The sequence below is a fragment of the Microchirus variegatus genome (assembly GCF_963457635.1).
Source record: "Microchirus variegatus genome assembly, chromosome: 4".
Taxonomy (NCBI): domain Eukaryota; kingdom Metazoa; phylum Chordata; class Actinopteri; order Pleuronectiformes; family Soleidae; genus Microchirus; species Microchirus variegatus.
Window position 1 is genome coordinate 8,068,347 of NC_139805.1, and position 23,940 is coordinate 8,092,286.

At 40.0% G+C, this 23,940-nt stretch overlaps 1 protein-coding gene across 1 annotated transcript in view; it reads right to left on the reverse strand.

The window, feature by feature from the left end:
- Positions 1–23,940, reverse strand: part of sgip1a (SH3GL interacting endocytic adaptor 1a) — a gene marked incomplete at both ends in the record, with an annotated part of 58,470 nt that overhangs the window by 20,334 nt on the left and 14,196 nt on the right. The window contains 6 exons of the mRNA XM_083887620.1: positions 516–686; positions 1,354–1,416; positions 1,858–1,920; positions 2,449–2,466; positions 2,612–2,636; positions 3,925–3,988. Coding sequence (XP_083743746.1) covers positions 516–686; positions 1,354–1,416; positions 1,858–1,920; positions 2,449–2,466; positions 2,612–2,636; positions 3,925–3,988 — 404 coding nt within the window. The remainder of the gene's footprint in view (positions 1–515; positions 687–1,353; positions 1,417–1,857; positions 1,921–2,448; positions 2,467–2,611; positions 2,637–3,924; positions 3,989–23,940) is intronic.

The window sequence follows — 23,940 nt, forward strand, 5'->3', positions numbered from 1 at the left end:
GTTAAATGACACTGGTCTGAATGGGAGAGCATCGAGGTCACTGGCAACACAAATTAACTGTATGGAATCATATAATCAGTTGACCCTGCTCATTACCACGACATGGATAGTGGTTTTAAATCTAGGGCTCGAGCCGCAGACACAACGTACTCCTGCTCACTGGCTCATTATAACGAACCAGTTCTGTCATGTAAAGACCAAAGGAAAGAGAAGCAGCGACCCCTGTGGAATACAAAAAAAGTCGAGGAAAGAACACATACTTTTGGTCGAGAAATGAAAAGAGCCTCAGTAGATACAAGCACAAAAAATCATGCAAAATTACTATGGGGAAAAAAAAAATGATCAGGATGTAAGACAACATCTAAACAACACTGCTATCTGTGCAGGCAGTTAAAGAAGATGAGAAGCAGGGGCGACTTTTCTGCACATGCACAGTATTAACATCGTAACACTTAGACTAAGCCCTCTGTGAATGAATCCAGCAGTGAGAGAGCAGTAACAGCAGAGCTACTCACCATAGGTGATGGAGACAGAGCTATGTTGCCTATGGAGGCTTTGAGCTCGTCGACCGAGGGTGCTGATACAACGCAATCGGACGGCAGTGGCTTGATCTTGATTTTGAACCTTTTTTTTTGTTCCTCATCTTCTTCTGACTCATCAGAGGAGAAAAAGTGAGTCTTCTTCTTCTTGGTGGTAAGTGAGAGTGCAGCGTCAAGGAAAGCAGTGTCCTTCCTAAAATAGACCAGGATTTTAAAGAAACCAAACAAATATTTGACCCATGCAATTGTGTAGGGGCTTCTTGTCAATGTATGCGTTTACATACTTATTATACCGCTTTGTCAGTTTTCAAGTGACATGGTTTAGAATTTTAGATTGAAATCATTTTATTTTGCATTGCGTCTGCACTACAAACATGAATAATCTTCCTAAATCACTATAGATTTATATTAATACTAGTACTATATGAACAAATCAGATACTGCTGTTACCCCCTGCTCAGAAACTCAGCAAATTGATTTCACAAAGAGGTTGTGAGGTTTTCTCACTTCTCTGCAACCTCCTGTTAATGTGCAGGGATGACTCATACTTCTGCGACTCCTTTGTATGATGCGTCTATGAAACTTTATTTAGACATCTGTTAATTGCATGCCATTGACGCACTTTATCACCATGTCAAGTGGTGTGTGTTTTTGTTTGCTGCAGCCACATCAAATTTTTAGTAGATATATGAAGATTTCTTACTATCAGTGTGCAATAATCTTACTAATACTGTACTAACAATTCATATACTCTGTTTACAGTAAGCTCAAGTGACTTGGCAGTGAAAAGAACATAGCAAGCATCTTTCAGGATATCTTCTTCTGACTCGTCATCAGGTCTGATGCTGTAGCCCTCGTCGTCCACCTCAGGAGAGTTCTGCAACAAACAGTGAGTCAGTGAACACGTCAGGTTATGTGTAGAAACACGTTTGTGTGACGTTAGCTGGACGAGAAACAAAGTCTAACACAGAAACAGCAGATGATTCACAGTCTACGGAAGGTTCAGAGAGATTTAGTAAATCTTATAATGGCAGATGTTTGATCCTCTGCTAAATGAAACGTGACATATTGAGCATATTGATAAAAGTACTAATCAATGTAAGCAGTAAAATGTGGCAAATAGTAGTAATAAAAGGCCTCGACTTGATTCACTATCTGTGACCACCGATTTAATTTAATATGGATTTTACTATAATAAAGATCAATTCCATATCATAAATCAGCACCACTGAAAACAACATTGAAACAGATTCTTAGTTGATATTGACTCAATCAGGTGAATCATCATGTACAATCTTACATTAGAGATGTTACTCACATATCTGTCCCAGTCGATATCTCCGTAGAAGCCATTTGGGGCCCCGTTGGTCCTCTTCTGAGACTGAAAGGAGAGAATTATTAAAAAGCCACCAGACACTGGAGGTTCAGTATAATCTGCCCTACTGCACAACTACCAGATGTACTTCTGTGATAACTATTGTACAGTGAAACTTCTGGGGAAACTAATGCAGGCCTTCAAACCCTGACCAGAAAATCAACTTATGTGAGACAGTGTTTTTTTCTCTATGTCTGTTTTCTCACAATTCCAAGCTCAAGTCAATAAATCATAACAGGGCATTTCTAAATCAGTCCGTCACCCTGTATATAGCAAGTAGTGAAGTAAAATATTACGATATTGAGGTTTCTTCATTACCAAATATCATGGGGAAATATCCCATCTCCCTTTTTATTGATTCTCCCCTCAAACCCTCCACTTACGGCCTACTTATGAAAAGATAGCTGAAACAGCAGCACTGGCTGCTGCCTAATTAACTCAAGAATGTACTGTGGTGTCTCAAACACATCTAAGATCTACACACTACATCTCTTTACTAATGCTCTAACAGAATAGCACCAAACTCAGTACCGATTCAACCTCTTCAGGTTCCTAGTAGGTAAGAAAGAGACACAGAAAAAAACAAAAAAACGATGCACCAATCAATCACCAGTGTGGATTTCCTCCAGTAATAAATGAGGCTAATTTGCAAGTGAATAAAATGACTGATAAATATTAAAAATCCTTTATTACTTACACCACTCTCTCTCTCTGGGGACCCCCTGTGAGGAATTAAAGAAAGAGTCAAAGAATGACATCGAATGTAAAATATGAACTAGATTGAAATTGGTGAAAGTCGAAGTTTTCAGTGAAAATATAACCTCACACAATACTTTCCACCTACACAAACACTACATCCCAGTATGTTGACCTTAATGTGGAAGTGTGTAAGATTTATGTGTACTTATTTCCCTTTGGCAGAAATAGAATGTAACTTTTGTGTCAGCCACTTAAATGTATGAATTTCATTAGAACAGAATGAGCCTCTATAATTTTAATAGACAAACCTTTTTGTTTGTTTGTTTGTTTAAATGATAACTGAAGGATACCATATGCTTTCTACATGCTTGGAAGGAAAGGGTGAGGAGAGAGCTCTTCAGCTGCAACGCACAACTTCATAAATAGATTTTGTTGAATCCTACACACTGCACCTTTGAGCACTGAGTCATGTAGGCATCAAACTGGCAGTTTCACTGATACAATAACATAATACTACAAGAGATGTCGTTTATGACATTTTATGACATTTAGACTTGGCCTCCCCAAATAACAAGGATCCACGCTACATTCAAACACCAACAGAATGAATGCCTGCAGGGTGTCTGTGCCGACTGGGCCAAATTATATTGTCGGCCTCGCTGCTGTCCGGAAAAAGATCATTTCTCAAATCAAAGTTGTCAGTGAACGTCGTCTGACAACGGTCAGCACGCCCAGAGGTGGTACGATAAAATCTATTTAATCTTAATCTAAAAGCTTTAAAAGGAAACACCAGAAAAGACACATGGGCTTTAGCACAGCCCAAAGCAGATTTATCTCATAAGGTTCCAGAACATAAAGTTAAACGTGTCACTGACTGAAATATTAGAGAAATTGGAAGTGGTGCACACTTCAGATACATGGTGTATAAGACTGTAGGCTGGTTCTTATCTGGATGTTCCTAGAAGCATTTTTCAAAATATGGGACAAAACTTGTGGATTGGGGTTGATCACAATTATATCTGAAGTTTTTGGCAAATCATCCTGTATATATACTTTATATAAAATGCACAATATACCACTGCAACTCATGACTTGCAGCTCCATTGACTTTGAATAGCTCAACCAAATTCAAACAGAGACTGTACTTTGTGTGCCATGATTGTTTTGCCCATTTCTAATCGCTTCAATCTACTGTAACGTACGAGTAGGAGCTACTCTCGTGTACCAATCTAATTTCATAAATTAACTTCTTTCAGCAGTGAAACAATAACGAGCTCTGTGACTGGAACACACATTAGAAACTGTACTTACGTAGAATCATTGTCCTTCTCTTTCTTCCGTATCCCAAAAGCCTTCCTGGTACGTTTTTTCAATCCTACAAAGACAGAATAGAAAAAAAAGGGGTGAATTCTTGGAAGAAGAGACACCAAGGGCATGACTAAAAGAGGTGTCTGTGGGTGGGCGAGGTCAGCAGTTTGGTATCTATCATTCAGCAGATAAAAGGCAACATCTTTATGTATTATTGAGAAACTGGAGGTGTGAAGGTGAACACTGGATTTCAGGAATAAATGTGTGTCCATGGGCACCGCAAATGGAAACGACAGCCTGCCTTGGATTCCTCAAGGCCTCTTTTAGGAATAGAAATTTCATTAGCACTGTAAAAATCAATGCACAGAGAATATAACAAGAATAGCTTGGTCAGCCATGGAGCACAGAGGTACCTAGTGTAAATAATCATTTCAAAAAAGAATCTTCACTCCATTATGCTGCAGCATGTCAGATCTGTAATGTCACTGTTGCCAGTTTGAATGCCTGGCCTAAAAAACTCTGCTGAAGAATTAAACACTTTCTCTCTCTTTCTCTCATCACTTTACATCGACATGTCAGTGTGTCCCTGAACAAAGTGTCAAATCTCCTGCTGCTCCAATGAAGCAGCTCACCGACAGACTGCCAAAACAAAAGGTAAGTGAATTGTTGGAGTTAAATACTAATTCTGAACCATAAAAACGGACACACTTGTCCTGAAAAGAAAGTGAACACTGACCGCATCTAACCCAATTTGAGTGTCGCTGAAGGACACAGGTAAGTCTTCAAAGGCAAAGTACAGACACTGTATTCTGTCCACAAAGCAACATTGCAAGCTTTTAAAAGTAGCAACATGTTTATTTTCTAGTTTACTCATTTCAAAAAACATGGAAATATCGCCATTGTCAAAGGTTGTTTTCAGATGTCTTGTTTTTAATAACAAATAGTCCAAATCCCAGTGAAGAAGGGAACTTAAAGTTATGGAGGTCTACTTACATACATTAACTTTTTCTTAATGGTCAAAAACCTCCTAGTTTATGTAAACGAGCCGATAGAAATCCTCTTTTCTGACGGTGTTTCCCAGCCACAATATTTCAGACTCAACTCTCACACCCAGAAGACAGAGTGTGTTGTGATTGGCCAGCCATCGTAGAGGCTTCCCAACTGTCTTGTGATTGGCCAGTACCTGAAAGTGACATAATCAACACACCCGCTCTCAGAAGTGCAGCTCCCCCCTCTGGAACGGTGGATGCACTGCTACTCATTATCAAAACATTGTTTTAACAGTGTTTAAAAATAGCTTCTTCACGACTCCCCGCCGCAGTCCCTTTGATGACTTTGACCCGGAGTCAGACCCAGAGTCAGAAGACACTGTCGCTCGTGAAACACCTCCACAACGGACGTTATTCTTCTTCTGCGGTTAAATGTACGCAACCGGATGTGCCCGGACTAGTGCCCGGAGCAGGACGATCTGCTGTTCAGGAGAACCGCTGTTTACGTAACCGGACCAGGTTTTCTCAGAGATCTTGCTGAGCCTGAGATTACAATAAAACACAGCGTTCTCAGCAGTGGCTGAACTGTTTGTTTAGAACCTTCAGGGCTTCTTAAACAAGGTAAGGACGCAGATACACACTAAAAAACAGTGTTAATTGGAACTTCTGGTCTAGGTCTGCTTTAAAAATATTCAACTTTTAAGAAACTCACCTCACATTGATTTTAAATAAACTCAATAAATTCATAGTCAAATGTTGATGTGTCACAACAAGAATGTCAGCTGATTTGATTAATCACTGCAGCTGATCGATTTTATTATTTATTTATCTATTCATTTGGCAGAAATTTTGCTCATGGCACAAATTTCCAGATTACATTGAACATCATTAGAACAGAACAGCAATGACTCAAGCTTAAATTTTAAATGCACTGCCTGTATATTCTCAAAGAAAAATCGCATTACAAAATCAACCTGAGCTCATAATATCCACTGATTGTAATTACCCCCCTTTAAAAGTTTTCCTTCCCTCTATACAGTATGAAAAGTTTTACATCCAGCTGACTTGCTAAAATATACTAAAACTATGCTGAACAGCAGCCTGATCTGAAGTGTCCCTGTGCTTTTCTTACCCCAGATGAATGCCCAGTGGTCTCCCTCCATCTCATCTGTGATAATTCCTTGATTCTCATTCTCCTGCTCGCTCGTGTGGCAGCAGACTCATCATATCATCTCATGACTATAGCCGATCTCTTCCTGGTGCCACAGACACACACCAAGGCTGAGAGCAGTAACCTGATGCAACCTCTCACTAACAGACACACGGACACGGTATCATGCTTTGTTTGTTACCAAATTCAACACCACTGACTCCACTCGTGAATTACTAACAAATGTCATCATCCGAACAAATAGAAATTACCGGTACATATCCACTTCTTAGGAGAGTCACATAATACCACAGAAAACAGAAATGCAATAATGAACTCTTTACATGATATTCCCTGGGTTAAGACATTGCTTCACTACGCTGATCTCGGTGTGTCAGCATGGCAGTAACCAAAATGAGGAATGGATCCAAAAAGGCCTCCTCCTGGCCATTTAGTCTTACCCAGAAATACACTCTGATTGATCCTGCAAACGTGTTTGGCCTCGTTTCCTCAAAACATCTGCTGTCAAGGCTCAAATAAATGTCCCGGTGTGCTCACAAGCTCAAATTCAAAGTCCTATTTAAGCAAATGTAATTTTAAGACCACAATGCAGAGACACGCACGCATTAGAAAAAAATAGAGCTTAATGAATATTCATGGGTGCACTAGGTGATGAGGAGTTAGGATGCAGCAACCACCCATTTCTGTAAATGTTGTCAAAGTGAGAGAAGGACAAACAGAGTGTGATGTTGTGATAAAAATGTGTAGAAAACATTATCTTTATATATTTTATTTATTTAACAATGTATTTGAAGTCTGTAAATTCTACCTCTGGTTCTGCTTGGGTGTCAATGCAACACTCACTCATCTTCTACCGCTTTATGCTCCACATGAGAGTCTTGATCAAAGGAGTGAAACATGTGCACTTGTTCGCTGTGTACACATGCTGTCTTTGTCAAGCCAACTTTTGTGAATATAATTCATCCAAACCTAGTGACACATTCAACTGCTGCTCTGACACACGGTCTCATCTGAACGCATCCGATATAAAACCAAGCCTCCGTCCACTTCTTTACTTTGTACCTGATGCCGTTCATCAGCGCAGTGTGTGGATTTAGGGTGGCACTTCATTACAGCAGGACATATTTAATGCAATTTGTTACAGGCACATTTTTTTTAAGCAGCTACTTTGTTCTAAGCTGAAGTTGATTTCTTAAATTAATACTTCACTCTAATCCACTCCCCTCTTTTTCCACTTAAAGATGTGTTTCACTGGCCTGTATATTGACTGGTGCCCCCAAGCAAGAGCTGACAGCTTTACAGCTGTACTGATCAAAGTGTGTGTATGAAATTGTGGCAGACAGAAAGCAGCATGTGGGAGCATGTCTTCTCGTCATATAGCATATCTGTTTTTACAAAATAGAGACCAGCTAAAGCCGACAGAAACGATAGTTAAGAAATAATCAGAATAACTTGGCTTCAGAGCATTTCATAATAAGTTTTAATCTCTGTTGTACAAACACACCTACAATGTAGTGACTCTACGCTCGTTTTAAAGAGCAACAGATGAGTTTTCCATGTTAAGAGCACAGCAGCACCGAAATTTGATTGGATAAAATGAATGTGAAGGTATACATGAATACGCACGGCAGAGTTTAATTAACGGAGAGGGAAATAACAGTGTGTGCTGCACGCATGCTTTAATGACTTAATAGCTTCCGTTCAGAGGGATGCTAGCAAATGTGCTAACGTAATTTGTGACCTGCTCTCATGACACGATAATGTAATACCAGGAAAAGCCAAAGAACATGAAGCCAAACGTGCCAGGACACTGCCAAAAAATAAAACAAGGAAATAACTTTTCTGATAGTGGGTTGCTCTGAAAATAGTTTGGAATCCTGGGTTCAGGATTTTCTTGGACACGTGGGAGTCTAAATTTAAATAAAAAAGGCAAGTGAAAACAAACTTACAGCAGGAGGAACACACCCCACTGCAGCAGAAAGTGTGTTATTAGTATTATTATAGTTCTATGAGGTCCACCCTTTAACCTGCAGGAAGTGGTTGCCTAGAATGCTGAGTAATAATAATAAAAAAAGAGCCAGCACTGAAACACTGCAATCACACCCGTTTCCCCCCATTATTAAATGGAGTCCACACGCACAATACCTTATGTCAAGGTTTCCTACTCAGCATGTGGACATGGGAATAGTGCAATTATAACGTACAGTCACGACCTGACGCAAGAGCAACAAAAGGTATTATTGCTTCATTTTATGACTGAGAAATGTAACTTTGGAACACTGATCCAATACCAAAGTTACATACCAAAGAGAGTCATAGTTGATCATTAATATTTTTAAAGATTTACTGGTGAACTTATTTTATTTTCTATGTTACAGAATGTACTTTACACAGATTCAACATAATGCACAAAACAAAAGGATTCTTGTTATGCAAATGACAACTTGCATACAGTGGCCCTCATGAAACATGAGAAATGGGCATGATTGGCATTTATCAATATGTATATTGGTGTAGCATACAATCAAGCACTGTAGACAAGTGTATGCAACTTTGAAATCAGCATGGACTCACATTGCAGTGTATAGTGGTGTTGGATAATCGGACAATTGCTATTAGATAAATGCAATGTCCAGTCACTCAGAGGTTCCCAGACATAGAGTTGAATTAGATATTGCATAAAAGTTTAATTTTACTATTCAATCAATCAATCAATCAATCTTTATTTATATAGCCCACAGTTTACAAAACTTAGTTTGTCTCACGGACTTCACAGGGTTGGTAACTCTGTCCTTAGACCTTCGACCAGGGTAAGGAAAAACTACCAGGGAAAAAAAAACCCTTGTAAATGGGAAAAAGGGTAGAAACCTTAGGGAGAACCACAGGTGAGGGATCCACTCCCTGGACGGACAGACGTGCAGTAGATGTCACCCAAAACATACAATACACAATGACAAGAATAAAAAGTGAAAAAAGTCTTTAAATGCCAGGATCATCTGCATCACTGGGTATATCACAGCCTGTAGTGAAGACTGTTGTGGACTATTGTAATATTGATAACAATAATAATAATAGTAATACTAATAATCTAGAGCCACATATTCAGGACTAATACAATATATATCTCAAGGTGAAGGATTGATTTCCCTTTAATTTTTGAACCAGAATACAGGTTACATAAGCACTTTACATGAATTCAGCATGCAATTACACACACTGGTGACAGAGGAGCACTGCACTGGGCTTCTAAATGACAGATGGCTGTGTATGTTGTTCCTTTGATCAGACTTTTCAGTCTGTGAAACAGATTCACCTTGTTCTATTAAAAATGTAACAGTATAATATCTAGTTTCAGCCTCTCTTCATGGTCGTATTTCGCATCTCAGTGTTGTTTCTAAACCATGCATATATAGGGGAGTGATATTCACATTTATCAATGCATGATCAATCGGAGTGTTCAACATCTGGTTTGGGGAAGTGGAAGCTGTTCAACAAGCTGCATCAAAAAGGGGGTGAGAAAGCGATGAAGAGGCTCTGGCCAAGTAACCAACAAAACACACATACACACACACAGCTTGTGCTTCCGGCCACAGCAGAGCACCAAGCTTGGCCACTTCAAACTCTGAATGGAGGACCTGTGCTGCTATGCATAGTAAGTAGGAAGGACGATAATACAGCACTGAGATCGAGGAGGGTTCAGGGTTTTTGGTTAAAAGACGGAAAAAAAACGAAAAAAAAAAACGAAAAAAAAAACCTTTGAAACACTTAGATCTGCATCTTAAACACATTTATAATTATTTGTTGAGGGTTAGGGGTTGGGGTTATGTTGTTTACCATTCCATTCTGCATGGTAAACATGACAGAGCATGTTCAGCTGGGAGCCTGTGATAAGTGTATGAAGATGGTGAGTCGGGTTGTTGTTGGCATTGAGTGAATCTGTTCACTTAGCACAAGGAGAAGCATGTGGACGTACTGGCAAACAGGCAGTCAGTTAACAGACAAGGTGACGTGTAATTAGTGTAGCCGTCCATGGGCTGGTAGGTGCAATAACAAGAAAGAAAGAAAGCCAGTGGACACAGAGGCTGAAAGAAGCTGCAAGCACACAAGGAGACAGAAAACTATGTGAGACAGGCATGCTGTCATAGAGCAGACAAGCTAAGAGGTAGACGGGAATATTGTAAACAGGAGGTTTAAAAGGCTCTTTTCTTGAAGTGACTCATCCATCCTAGGTGAACGCAGGTGATTTGTGACTAACACTGACAGACACACCGACAATGAACTAACAATACTGACATTCAGGTCGAAAAAAAATTCCAATCTTGTCAGGGTTAAGTGAGTTCAAACCTGAAAAACCATACAAGGTTAAAACAATACTGTCTAGAAGCACGTCTTGGCTTCACTTTGATGCAGCGAAGGAGGCGTCACAGTTGAGCATTGCAATGAGTGATTCATTTCAAGTGAAGAGTAATAACAAATAATGCTGTCACTTTTGTAAGTAGGTTTTCGCAGCCCTATATTGTACGATGCTAAAGATGTGCTAACATATGCTCTTCATCAGCAGCACAGCCTGAGATGCCTTTAAATATGGAGCAGTATATTTGATTTAAGATTTTATTTGCAGGGATGTCACATAATATTTGAGTAGCTACTGACATCAACTACTTCATCAAGAAGAAAGACAACTAGGACTAGCACTCGCAGTCATGAAAGGGCCCTCGTACCGTGCAACTCGGGGAGCGCAGCAGTTCCCCGACCTCACAGTCTCCCTCATCTCGATATATTTTCATTTACGGACACACTTTGTACCAAATTCCATGAATTCATTTGCGTGTCAAGTATTGCGTAAATGTGACTTTCAGTCAATCACAGGGTCACAGAGAGACACAAAAACAAATTGGAACAACTATGTGTGACTTATACACAAAAGAAAAAATTAAAAATTGGGCATTTCATGCAAATTTTACCACTTTATCTTGCGTCAAAAATTCCCAAAAAGGCTAGGCACAGGTTAGTGCCTTATGCCACTATCGCATTTTTTGCCTACCTGACCTCCATGCCAAATTTCAAGAGTTTTTATGCATGTTAACCCCCTCAAAATTGAGCGCAACTTCTGAGAAAAATTACCAACTGAACAGAAACAATAGGTTCCTCGCACTTCCTCGCACGCCACGTTGGCCCTGGCAAGTTTCGTGCTCGGGCCCTAATTATTCACGCTTACATTCCTGTCTGTAATCTGTCACCCTCAGAATTTATGCTCTTACTTCCCTGAAACAGAAAACTAAGAAAGATAATTAACAGAACCCACTAACACCCCTCAAAAAAACCAGGCCAGTGACAGCCATAACCAGCTGTACACCAGTGTATACATGTGTGTTTGAGTGAACAAGTGTGTGTGTCAGTGTGGCACAGAGAAAAGACAAAGCCAGTGTCAGTTTGCGTTTGTGCCCACGGATGCTAAAATTAGACTTGGACTATACTGTCCAGGTGGCTGCACTGTGAGCCATGCGCTGTAGCACTTTCATTAGCAATGTACCCCGAGCACACAAGCACAAGCACACACACACACACACACACACACACACACACACACACACACACACACACACACACACACACACACACACACACACACACACACACACACACACACACACACACACACACACACACACACACACACACACACACACACACACACACACACACACACACACACACACACACACACACACAGAGGCATGCACACACATGTTACAAACTGGATGACACGCATGTCTGTTGCAGCCTTTAAAATGAAAGTAGAAGAAAAGAAAGAAAAAGAGCCGTTTCACCGAGTGACGTAATCCGCCTCTAACTAAAGTGGGTCAGGGCCAGAAACCATAAAGCAGCGAGCCCGCAGTTGGAGCAGAGATCAACAAAAGATGGAAGTGATGCATTCATCTGTGCACTTCTCAATTTCCTTTTTAATTTCTAATATTCACTTTTTCTATGAAGGTTTTTCCACTCTCAGTTATTTAATAGGTCTACCTTTACATTGACCAATGATTAACTGCAGCTTAAATGTTGAAAACAAATGATTGCGCAGGTGACATTATTGTAACAGGTGAAATCACTGAGTAACAAGTATGTTTTTGTGTTCGTTATCTATCACCAATCGGAAAAATCTCGTCCACCCACGGCCATTATCCCTCATCTCCTCCCCTTATTCCCTGTGTCTCTATAAACAGCTTTGGTACCCATGGTTCCCATCCCTGGGCTTCAAATAGCATTTGCACCAAGGACTGGGTGGCAAATGACCCTGCTGCAGAACCAACACAATTATAAACACAGGGATTTTTGCCACAATGACACAAGGAGAAGATGCATTTTCCACCAGTTTGATATTTACCGACACCAGAATTCCACGAGCAAAGAGAGACGAGGGATGTAAGTGGGCCCCCTTGTTTCATGAGGACAGAAAGTAAATGGTGGTTTCTTGGAAGATTCAATTGAAGATACATGCTGAAATTAGTTAGTTGAGATCATCACTTTGGTTTGCCTCTGCATATACTGAAAGTTATTTAAAGACCCTGTACTTTAGCTGTAAGACTTTACCCAACTAAACGTTTGATATACAGACCCCTTCAAATGTCTACAGTGTATATATGTATAAGAGTTGTCAAAACACCTTGTAAGCCCCATGGTACTCCCCTGAAGATGTGACACTCCATCAAAAGAGATCACCACAGTCACTACTGAGAGGGGAAATGTGGAGAAATCCTACCTTCCTTTTTCAGCCACATTAATCTGTGAGTGAAATGCCTTCTGCAGCCACCTCACTGAACCCCATTACCACAGGAAACAGCAAGGTGAGGAAAATATCCTCCTTTTATGCATGCTGCATTTTATAGCCACACACACCTGGCTCCTTGATTCATCCACGCAGTTACTCGACAGTCAGGTTGGTGAGAGCAGCAGCAGACATTTTTGCTGCAGATATCGGGTAAAAGTGAGGCCATTGGTCTTTATGGAAGTGTCTTCCATAAATGGATGCTCACTGTACACATGGGCCACTATCACCAGAATGGCTGCACGCTCGGTAAAACGGTCTAATGTTCATAATTTCTCATTGTAACGGTCCTGCTATCATACCAGTTGGAGAGTTTTGTGTATGACTTATTTTTAATTTGAAAAGCTAAGAGGCAACTGAGGATACACTAACAGTAAGCAGGACAAAACCGTCCATATGGCCAACTCATACGTAGGAAATGAAGGCATCAACCTAAATACTTCTCAGTCTCCTTGAAGAAAGAAGCACCAAGGACTGCCCAGTGGGATGTTGTGCTCTGCTTTGCTTTGCTAAGGTAGCGCGCGGCAAGAGTTGACCAATGTCCGATTTAAAAGTATGATACAATCAAGTCACCTTTCAGCTTTTGGCTCAATACTCGGCTCAAACAAAGCTCTCAGACAAGGTTGTGCCATATTATACCCAACAATGACGAACATCACATGTATGACTGAAGCAGTGTTAACAACGCTTGCAACATTTTCTGCCAGGACAAACACCAACAGTCTGGCCTGCCCGCCTTTGAGGATTAAAGTAATAAACTAACAATAACATGAAGTAAAAACAAAACTATCAAAAGAAAATTCTCGATTTATATAAATTGTCCAAACTTTTTAAGGCCTTGATAAGGAAAAAAAAACAGGACAGGAAAAGAGTATTTTTGATGCTTATAGGTAAGATGCCAGACTGAGGTGTTCATTTGGCTGCATGTCAACATCATATTGGAGACCGAGGCCATGTGTGACGTCTGTTAGTGTAATATTGTCTGTTTTTCAAGGTTACAGTGGTTGAGTAGCTTTAGCTGCTGGCTAGACAACAAAACTAAGACATCATCTAGAGTTGAGTGGATTTGTCATCCTGCGGGGTAGGTTCATCTTTCCCTACAAAAGACTGAAGATACTGCCTCAATCCACATCAGTTCAGTATCAGACGATGTGATCAAACAAGCATAGGGAGGAAATTAGGAGTACCACATCTATAGATATTATATTTCACAATTATATAGGACCTTAACTGACCTGTGCATTCATGAACCGACAGAAAGCACACGCAACACAGCCAGAATTACTGTCCTCCTCTTGTGTCTAATGTAGAGGGTAATTCTCTGTTAACAACAGAGGAGCCATGACAAAAGCACACTGCTCAAGGGTTTGTCGTCATAGACCGAGCAAGACAGTCACAGTCTATTCATTGCAAGCGCCTGAAAATCCAAATGTACTAAGAGATTTTCCGATGCATCTTCTGATCTTCTAACTGATCTTCGAGCCAGGACATGCTTCTTCTTTCTCCTGAAGGTCTCTGCTGATCTGTGAGATGGCTCAGGGCTTGAACAGTGCAGACCTTTATATTCGCTCCAAGTTTTAATGTGAGTCTCATAAATGACAGTGTGAAGTCGTCAGTCTGACTCAGTGATGATCCAAACATTTATGAACAAATCTCCTGGATGTAGTGTTTGTGATTAGGTGGTAGGTAATAGATAATAATTAAATAATGTATAAAAATATCAAACTGGGTTTTAAAAACATAAAAAAGGTGCAAAATCCGGCATGCAAGGCTTGTTCACTGTGAGGCAATGGATGTTTGTCGGGATTATCCGTCTGCTGCAGAACCAGCGCAAATGAGGAATGAGGAACTTTTCAGTATCAGACCTGAAAACATTACAAAATTAATATTTTGTGCCTTCAAAGGTGTTCGTGTAAATCAAACAGTAACACATTCATTTATTCTGCAACCCCCAAAAGAATGGTTCATATGACACCCAAGATTCAAACAAGCTAGTTGAACAGTAGCAATCCTCCAAATGAGAGATGATCTGGTTTTCTATTGGGGTTACCAATGTGATGTATTTACTCTGGATGTGTTTATAGGAAATAATTTGTCAACATGAATCGTGGTATACATATTTTATTTGAGGTTCTCCTCCAATCAGCGTTTGCCTATGAATTTGACATCATCACTTCATCCAACAGAGTGGGAGTGAAGTTTTGTTTTTAGGGGCTCTGTGTGTCCGTTTGTGCTTCCACACTTGCACTTTCCAAAATGACCAACAGAGGCTTGTTGTGTGAATGGGGTGCCATCTGTGATTGCCTTAAGATACAAAACAAAAAGGGTTGCTTTGCACCGTAGGCTATGACTAAGATTATTGAAGAGCAAATATGTTTAATACATAAATTGTTAAAGACTTGACTGTCCAGAGAGTATTCCTTGTTTATCATTCAAAGATATTGAGCCATGAGGCAAAAAGGAACCCAGAGTGGGAGGACCATGATGTGTGGTTCACTGATGAAAGGATGCTTTTTTTTCTCCCTAAATCTGGAAGATCTGTGTTTGCTATGCTTGTATTGAGAGATGTAGGAAGGATGGAGGGTCTGTGATGAGAAAACATTGGCTACGCACACGCCCGCTAACACAAACACACACCTACACTAAGCCAACACAATCCCCCATTTGATATGAGTCACCGATGAATCAATTTTACAAAACAGAATAATGGAAAATAATAATTTTGTGAAGACAACTACAGGGAAACATAAAAATGAAGAGCCTCTTGTGGTCTTAAAAAATCAAAATTAAAGTTTATATTACCCCTAGTTTATGCTATTGAATGAGATTTCCAACAAAAGTAATGCTGGCTGTCACTTTTTATTACATTCTTGGGATGTAAAGTTCACATTTGAACTGTTATTAAATGCTCGAAATGCAGGTTGCCATCTCTGAAGCACCCATTTAAGTAGAACCGTGCATGGTTTCCTACCATCATATGACCACAGCAGCAGCAACATCTTTGAAATGCAAGCCTACAATACACGAGGGAGACTCCTCTTTCTGCAGATAGTACCCAACTTGTTTTAGTGAAGAGAAAACAGTTTGCATCAAATACCTGCTTATAACATAACCTAATACTGTCTGTAAGCTTGCTCATAAATATCTGCGTCTGCCAGAGACATCTGTATGCTCTGAGTGTGTGTGTTCTCATCCACAGGTAATATTTTAAATTAAAAGAGAGCCTCAGTCAATCTCGATCAGGGTGACAGTCTTGTGTTTCTGGCAAATAATATGGTCTGTCTGTATTTATATAGCACTTTTCTAGTCGCGATGACCACTCAACGCTGCTCTACACTGCGGTTTTTCCATTCACCCTTTCACTCACACATTCAAACAGCACATCTATGTGCAGCACATTTTTCTATCACATCTTTCAAACCCATTCACATGCCAAGGACACATCAGCATGTAGACTAGCAGAGCCGGGAATCAATCCCACAACCTTCCTGTTGAAAGACGACGCTCTACCACCGACCTACCATCGCCCCCAATATCAAAAATTAAGTTTGCCTTGATGTAATATTATTACCCTTTAGTAAAAGCTGTTCCATATTGTGGATACTTAACGCTGGCAGCTCTGTTATTAAAGTAATAATTAGTCTTATTGTTAATAAAGTAATGAAAACTGTGACATTTGTGGTGTGGAGTATGTTAAAATGTATTCAAACGAATTACGGATCATTGATTTTTGACAGGATCCAAAAAAAGAGCTGGCTCAAATTCCTGTGGATTACATCTCCATACTGACTCCCATCAATCTAATCTAATCCCGTGCTGGTTAAAGCAGACCACCGACTCCACCCCTCTGCAGTTCACACCCAGATTACAGGTTTCCTCAATTTTTGGTGAGGAAAGGAATGTCCTGACTGCTTTCAAGGACCTATTAAAAACCACAGTCCTCAAATACAGAACCGCCGGCATCAGGTGGAATGCTGTTGGTCAACGAAGAGAGAGGAGGGGGTGTCAGAAGGAAAAGAGGCAAAATGAGAGAGGCGATGTGAAGAAACCATGATGAACCACAAAATCTGGAACCACTTAAAGTGAACACACCATCAATTCAAGTGTCAAGCTGACGCCCAGCTATACAACCAAAGCTTATAAACCCCCAGGTTAACCAAGGCAACGCACACATACTGCACTTAACAACACTGCTGCATACATGCTGCAACAATGTATACAGACTTTCTGTAGGTTTCAACGAGTTAAAAAATTAAGAATGTCTATTTTAAGACTGCAGTTAGGAATGCTAATGATTAAGCATTCGTTGATTAATTGCTGTTTAGAGTTTATCAATTAATTAACCAACAATGACTGTTTCTTTCCCTCTGAAACCAGCAGAGGTTCAATGCACTAACATTATTAGCAGGAGAAAAAGTCTCAACTGCCTAAAAGGTGAGGCATCCTCTGAGCTGCACCTTCACCAGGACATAACACCATAACTTTGGCATAGAACAGTGTAGCTACAGCCATGACGCTATCATGCTACTGCTTGTGGATCACTACATTTTGTATTTTAATCTCACAGCACAGAGACAGCGAACAACTCCATGATAAACTCTCTTCTCTGGATGTCAACAATGAAAAAAGATGGAAAGAAAACACATCACATTTCACTAGTGCAAGTGCTGTCCCGATTCATAGAACAATTAAGTTGAGGGGCGAGTTTAAGGGCTGCATCGCCCTCAATATTGAGATTTTCCGAGCCCACCCATGGGAGCAAGGGCTACCCAGAATGCATTGCGTGTTTTCACATAACAAAGATGGCGCCAAAAGCAGCGAAATGAGTACGCTACAAATTAGGTATTTTCTTTGTTAATCGAGATATAAAAATTATGAAACCCATTGTATTATTTTAGTTTAGGCTAATATTATGGATTACTGATGTCATTGTTGTGTAACATTTATTTTTATTTTATGATCTTTTGTCAATAGCCGGCCGGTGCGGACAAGCGATCGTTTGCTATGGTTTACTTTTCAATAAGTCGTGGTGTGTGGTAACTGTCAGCTGAATATGTATGTGGTTGTGGTATTTGTACGAGTATCATCTTATAACTAACTGACAACCTAATAACTTGACTGACAAACAGATCCTAATAAATAATCGTGACGTAAATGTGTTCTTCTTCTTTTTTGGATTTAACAGACTGGACGCAGCTTTCGCGTTATTCTGCCCCCTACAGTCTGAAGACGTATCTGCATTTAAGGGGTGTCCCAAATACACTTGGTTTTGAGGGACAGTTAAGATTAAGGGTTGAGCTTGAGGGTTAAGACTGAGGGTTAAGATAGGAATTGGAATTGGCCCATACTGTACTATGTTTCAAATTTAAATCAAAATCAAAACGATTAAGGAAAATGCATGAAATCCTATCCAAACCAAACCCTAATTGCAGTTAATGAAATTTAACCTCTATGTCACACATGACGCATCTCTGGAGTCCCAGACATACTTTCAAAGTAAATTAATTCATCCACATCCCTAACTGCACTATCCTCTTGCACAATGTGCACTAAGAGTCAAATTGGTTGTTATGCACGTGGTTTAAAACTGCCACTAAATACATAATTTTTAAGCCAAGAAGCATTTCATAAATTTTATGAAAAATAAGACGAGGTGGGTTTTCAGTTCCATTCCAAGATCTGGGTTGTTAATCGATCATTACAAAGACATGACATATTTGACAGTTAAGACTTTATATTTTAACAAGTTTACACCTGCAGTCAATAACTTTTGAAGAACATTGTCATTGTGTTCACTCACTCACTCATTGACTCATAAGCATTCCAAATTGATTGCGACCTGCTCGTCTTGATACAGTGTCTCAGTTATGGACAACAGATTTTGCGTTTGTGACACTCGTCTGTAGGAGCTGCCAACATTGTGCACCCATGCTGTGTAAGCTACTGAAAAAAAGACTTTGTTCTTAGTGACTGTGTGTGTGTTATGTAACATGCTGGTACTTCTAAAACAACAAAGGGGGCCATTCCAGGAAATCCTGCTAGAACTGCTGTACTAATGCAAAATGGAGGACAGTGTGGCCTTTACGATGAACAGAATTACTCAAGCAACATAAAAATAACTATACATCGAGGAACAGTTGCATGCGCTTGCACCGCAGAATGCTGGCATTTAATTTATAGGAATGTGTGCTTAATGTGTGTCAACAACACCAATGTACTTGCACTTATATGTGAATACCTGTGACATAAAAACTAACTGTACCATGTTTATGAGACATGTAGAGTTCAAAAACCCTGCTTCTCCTCCTAACCAGAAGCAGTTTAAAATGATTCCACTGTGAAAAACAAATTCAATAATTGCTGATCACAACAAGAAAAACAAAATACTTGGCTGCTTGACTGATACTCATGCATAACAGTATTTGTAATTGCAAGGAAAAGTGTAAAATAAATGCTGCCATGATTGAACAATGCATGTAGTGCATTCTCTGGAATGACAAGGTACACAGGTCAGGAGGATAGATTACATTCCCATAGATCCAGATGCATGAGCTTCAGATTCAGCTTAACTGTCACACCTGGAGCTGCCCACATTCAATCATATGGGGAGGATATAAAAAGAAATGTAATCGCAATGTGCGATGACGCAAAAGAGCTTATTTGGCACTGCTCGAGGGTGTGGCACATGGTTGACTTCGAAGAAAGAAACATTTCAGAGACCAGGAAGATCTGATGGCCAGTGATGATGAATGTCTTAGTTTTAATGTCCATGCACACAACTAACAGAGGAACTTAAATCCAGGCAGGTGAATCATGCACACAATGTTAGAACTGATGCCTCAGGTCTCAATGTCTTTTTCAGAACCCAGAGATGGAATAATTTAATTTTCCACTTTTTTTTCCAGGGCAAAATCAACAGAAAATATTCCCACTTTAAAAGGACAAAAAAATAATCTTGTGATTGTGGAGAAACCTCAGCATTGAGCGGGATTTACAGGAATACATTCCTATTCCTACACTGTCACTATACTGGTTAACTCTGTGGTAAAGTTGAGGGCGCTCAACTTCCTTTTCCTCCAGTCTTTCTGTTATATTTCATTCACTGTGCTCTGAACCAATGTGTCTGTCCAGCCTATTGGTTTTGGAAAGAATAATAAACAACAAAATATGAATCTCATGCAGTCTCTGAACATTTTCACTAAAGAAGAATTTCACATCGTCTCCATCCTCTCTGGGTGAATATTCACAATTAGCTGAATGACATCAACAAACGATTTACAAACAGAAAATTTTAGAGCTACCTCGTGTTTTCTATACATAGATACTGAGCTGTGCACCAACACTTCCCTCACTATCCTCCTCAGAACGTCTCAGCCTGCATGTGACAGGTGCTTTATGCCATGTGGTTTAGTTTTACTGATGTGCACTTTTGCTTCAGCTCCAGTTCTCTCTGTACCCGTCCCTCTTTCTCTGCCCCACTCTGCCTCTCCCACTGCTGATATGAAAATCAATGGCTCCGTTATTCTGTGGAAGGTCTAATGTCTGCTAATGAAATCCTATCTGCTGTGAGTCATCCATCTGATGGCTGCTGGGACAACGACGGCCTCAACGACCAACCACACATAAATGTGTTGCCTGCAAAAGCAAACACTGACTATTGGGGTCACTCCACAGTCCATATTAAAATGAATGTGACATAGACAGCCCTTTGTTCCCGTTTGTATCAACAAAATATTTTAATATCTCCAATTTATCATTGTTAATTTTGGTGTGCCAAAGATCAGGTGTGTGCAACAGCTTCATTGCTGATCTATCATAATATACAATTGATTCATTGTTTACAAACGCACTGTAAATGTCATGTGATGAGACTGAAGTGTTGGTAGAAAAGACAAATCCTTTGCAATTGATACATCATGGAGCATCAGCAGGTTAATGTTCATCTGCCCTGCTGCACCACTCATGAGCAGCGCCCTCAGGGCTGGCAGGGTGGGCAGCGTGGTGATGCAGCTACAGCCTTGGTGGTTTCATCCACATTCTCCAGTGCCCACCTAAAAAGGTCCCAGACAACACTGACCCAAAGGAACTGTACTAAGAGTGTAAAAACACACAAGGGTTTTGATTTAAATGCACTACACCAAGACGGTCTCTATCTATAAATGGCAGGAACATCTGTCTGTGTGTGTGTTATTCACATATCTCTCAATGGTCTGATTGATTTCAAACTTGACCCGTGTCTTGCTACGGGCATGAGTAACTGCAGTGTGGCTACAGCTCTACTGTAGCCACTCCCCCACTCACTCACACGGCACTGTGGGCTACCTGAGAGGATAAGCGGACCTTTTGGCAGGATTGAATTTGCAGGTAAAGCAAGTGCAAGATGTGTGGGTGATTATTATGTCTGACCTCAACAATAAAGACTCCCTGAATGAGGTGTGCCTGCATTATAATGAGTCAGCGGATTTTGCTAAACGCCGTTTGCTTGCATTACAATGAGTCAGCGGATTTTGCGACAACACGCCAACAAACACAGGTATGCATTGGCTATTCAAAAATATGTAAAACATGATGTGCAATAAACTGATACTTCCAATAGCCCAGTCTACTTTGGACAGTCTTTAGACTTTGAATAAACAAACAAAGTCTGACTGCAAGGTCTCAAATTTAAACAATCAATAATGGTTCTGAATTTAAGGACTTTTCAGAATCCCACACATGCAAAGCACAACCAGCTACAGACAACAGTATCAGTATTTGCTTTCTACCATACACAAATAAAAATTTCACTGGACTTTTGCTGTGTAATAGTAACAATGAGCACTCAAACACACCAAACCAACAATTACTAAAAACACACACAAAAACAGATTTTGCACGAGAACTGCACTGGTTCATGTAAAGGTCAGGACTCTCGAGAGATGTCAGAATACAGCTGTTCTACTTTGAAACTGGTTCAGAATTTCGTTTGTTAAACATACAACAGATAATGAAGAAACTGTGGAAAAGGAAGCAAATAGTGGAAATTGTATTCCCAAAAAGAGCCGTGTGGCAGTGTGGCCACTCTAATCTGTCAACATTTACAAATGAAAATCAGTCAAGATGTTTATCAAGTTGTGTTACTCCAATGTGTAGTATTTGTGGATAAAAATGTAAATGTAAATTGTCTCCGCATTTTTTCTTACTTTAATTTCTGTCTTGTCTGTCTTCTCTAATGTCTCATAAAGCTACAACATACCAAGGACTAATGACTAAAATCAGCAATATCCTGCTGTCACCACGGGCAGAAAATGGATGTATAGATCTGGATAAGTCTGAGAGACATACAGACAATATTAATTGTTGATTTTATTAATCCTTCATTCACGAATACTTGTTATGCACACTGTGTAATGCATCGTCCATCCATCCATCCATTATCTACCGCTTTATCCTCCACCAGAGGGTCGCGGGGGGTGCTGTGCCTATCTCAGCTGACATTGGGCGATAAGCGGGGTACACCCTGGACAGTTCGGTAATGCATCATATTATATAAAATAATGCATGAGTACATACTGAACAAGTCACTTAAGAAGTCATGAGACTCAATGGTCCTTACTTGAATATAAAGAACAAGATAATACTGAAACAGATCTGTCAACAGAGAGAATCTGTGCAACAACCCACATTCAGTCAGACAAACCAACAATCTTTAAAAACCAAGCCGCAGTGCTGTGATAGATTACACTGAAGGGAGCCGATAAAAAGTCAGGTTTCTAAAGGTTATGTCAAAGTGTCCCTATATTCATCAACATTTATCAGGAACACTGATGTTAAAACAACCTAATCTACAAGGCTGGAGAAATATTATAAGCGTGTGTGAGGCGTTTGTCTTTCACGTCATCGCAGTCTGTGAGTTTTGTCTTTAAGACAGAACAGTCTTAAGAGTTTCACAATATTTTATTCACACACAGGCACTGAGGGTGACATCAATTTGAGAGACATTCTGCAAAGGATTATTTTTAGTCACACAGTGTGGTCTACATGTGCTAAACACCCTTTTGAAATACTCCAGAAGGCAAGAATGAATGAGGCAAGTGTACCGAGGGATTTTTCATTCAGCTGCGTCACTTAAGCCTGGATGTAAACCAGGCGTATACAGTAAGAATGCAGACATGAGCATGACATCCACACTATCAGAATGTTCCCATGTAAACATCATCCTAAAAACATGTCACACAAAGCTTAGATGCATTGACGCACGATGCATTTCTAAAACATTTCCGTCACCCTCACTCTCAACATCTCTCATTCTCTCCCTCTGTGCCTTCCAATCTTTCTAGCCTCCCCTTATCACTACATCTTTCATCCAAACCAGTTATCCATCTCAATGCTGCTAATCCCTTCCTGTAGCTGTGTCCCTGCTTCATGGTGCTAGTGCATCCTCCACTGATTGAAGCTGACATCTGTTTGCACTGGTCTGGCTCACAACCACGCAGTACAAAAACACGCAGATAGTTTGACCCTGACAAATCCACATATATAGCAAACGTTCACACGTGCTGCACATGGATGGATACAATGGCATTTTTTTTCAGAATTAAAACCGTACTGAAAGGAAGTGTTTTAAAATGGAGGAAGTTGGGAAGAAATGAAAGCTGATGCCTAAAAAAGAAATATGAAAAAATATGAAAAAACTGATGTCAGCAGTTAATCTTGTATTTCACAGGTTGTTTTTTTTTGCTGCTATATTTTTCTTCTTCCGTTGCAAAACTACACTGAGAGCTGACATATCAATGATGTTATGTGAGCACACAATTAAACAGCAAAGAGAATCAACTACCAGAAAAGGTATGCTTAAAAAAAAGATGTTGCTCAAAAGATGTTTTCTTCACCTTAGTTGAAATTAAATGCAGGCACCATTATGTTTTGAGAAGGTGGGTCATGATTAATCAATTTTTAAATGTTTTGCTTTTTGAACAGCATAAATATTCCTCGGATTCCCTCCTTGGAGTATTCCTGCATCCTATGACACCCACTGCCGGGTAATTTAA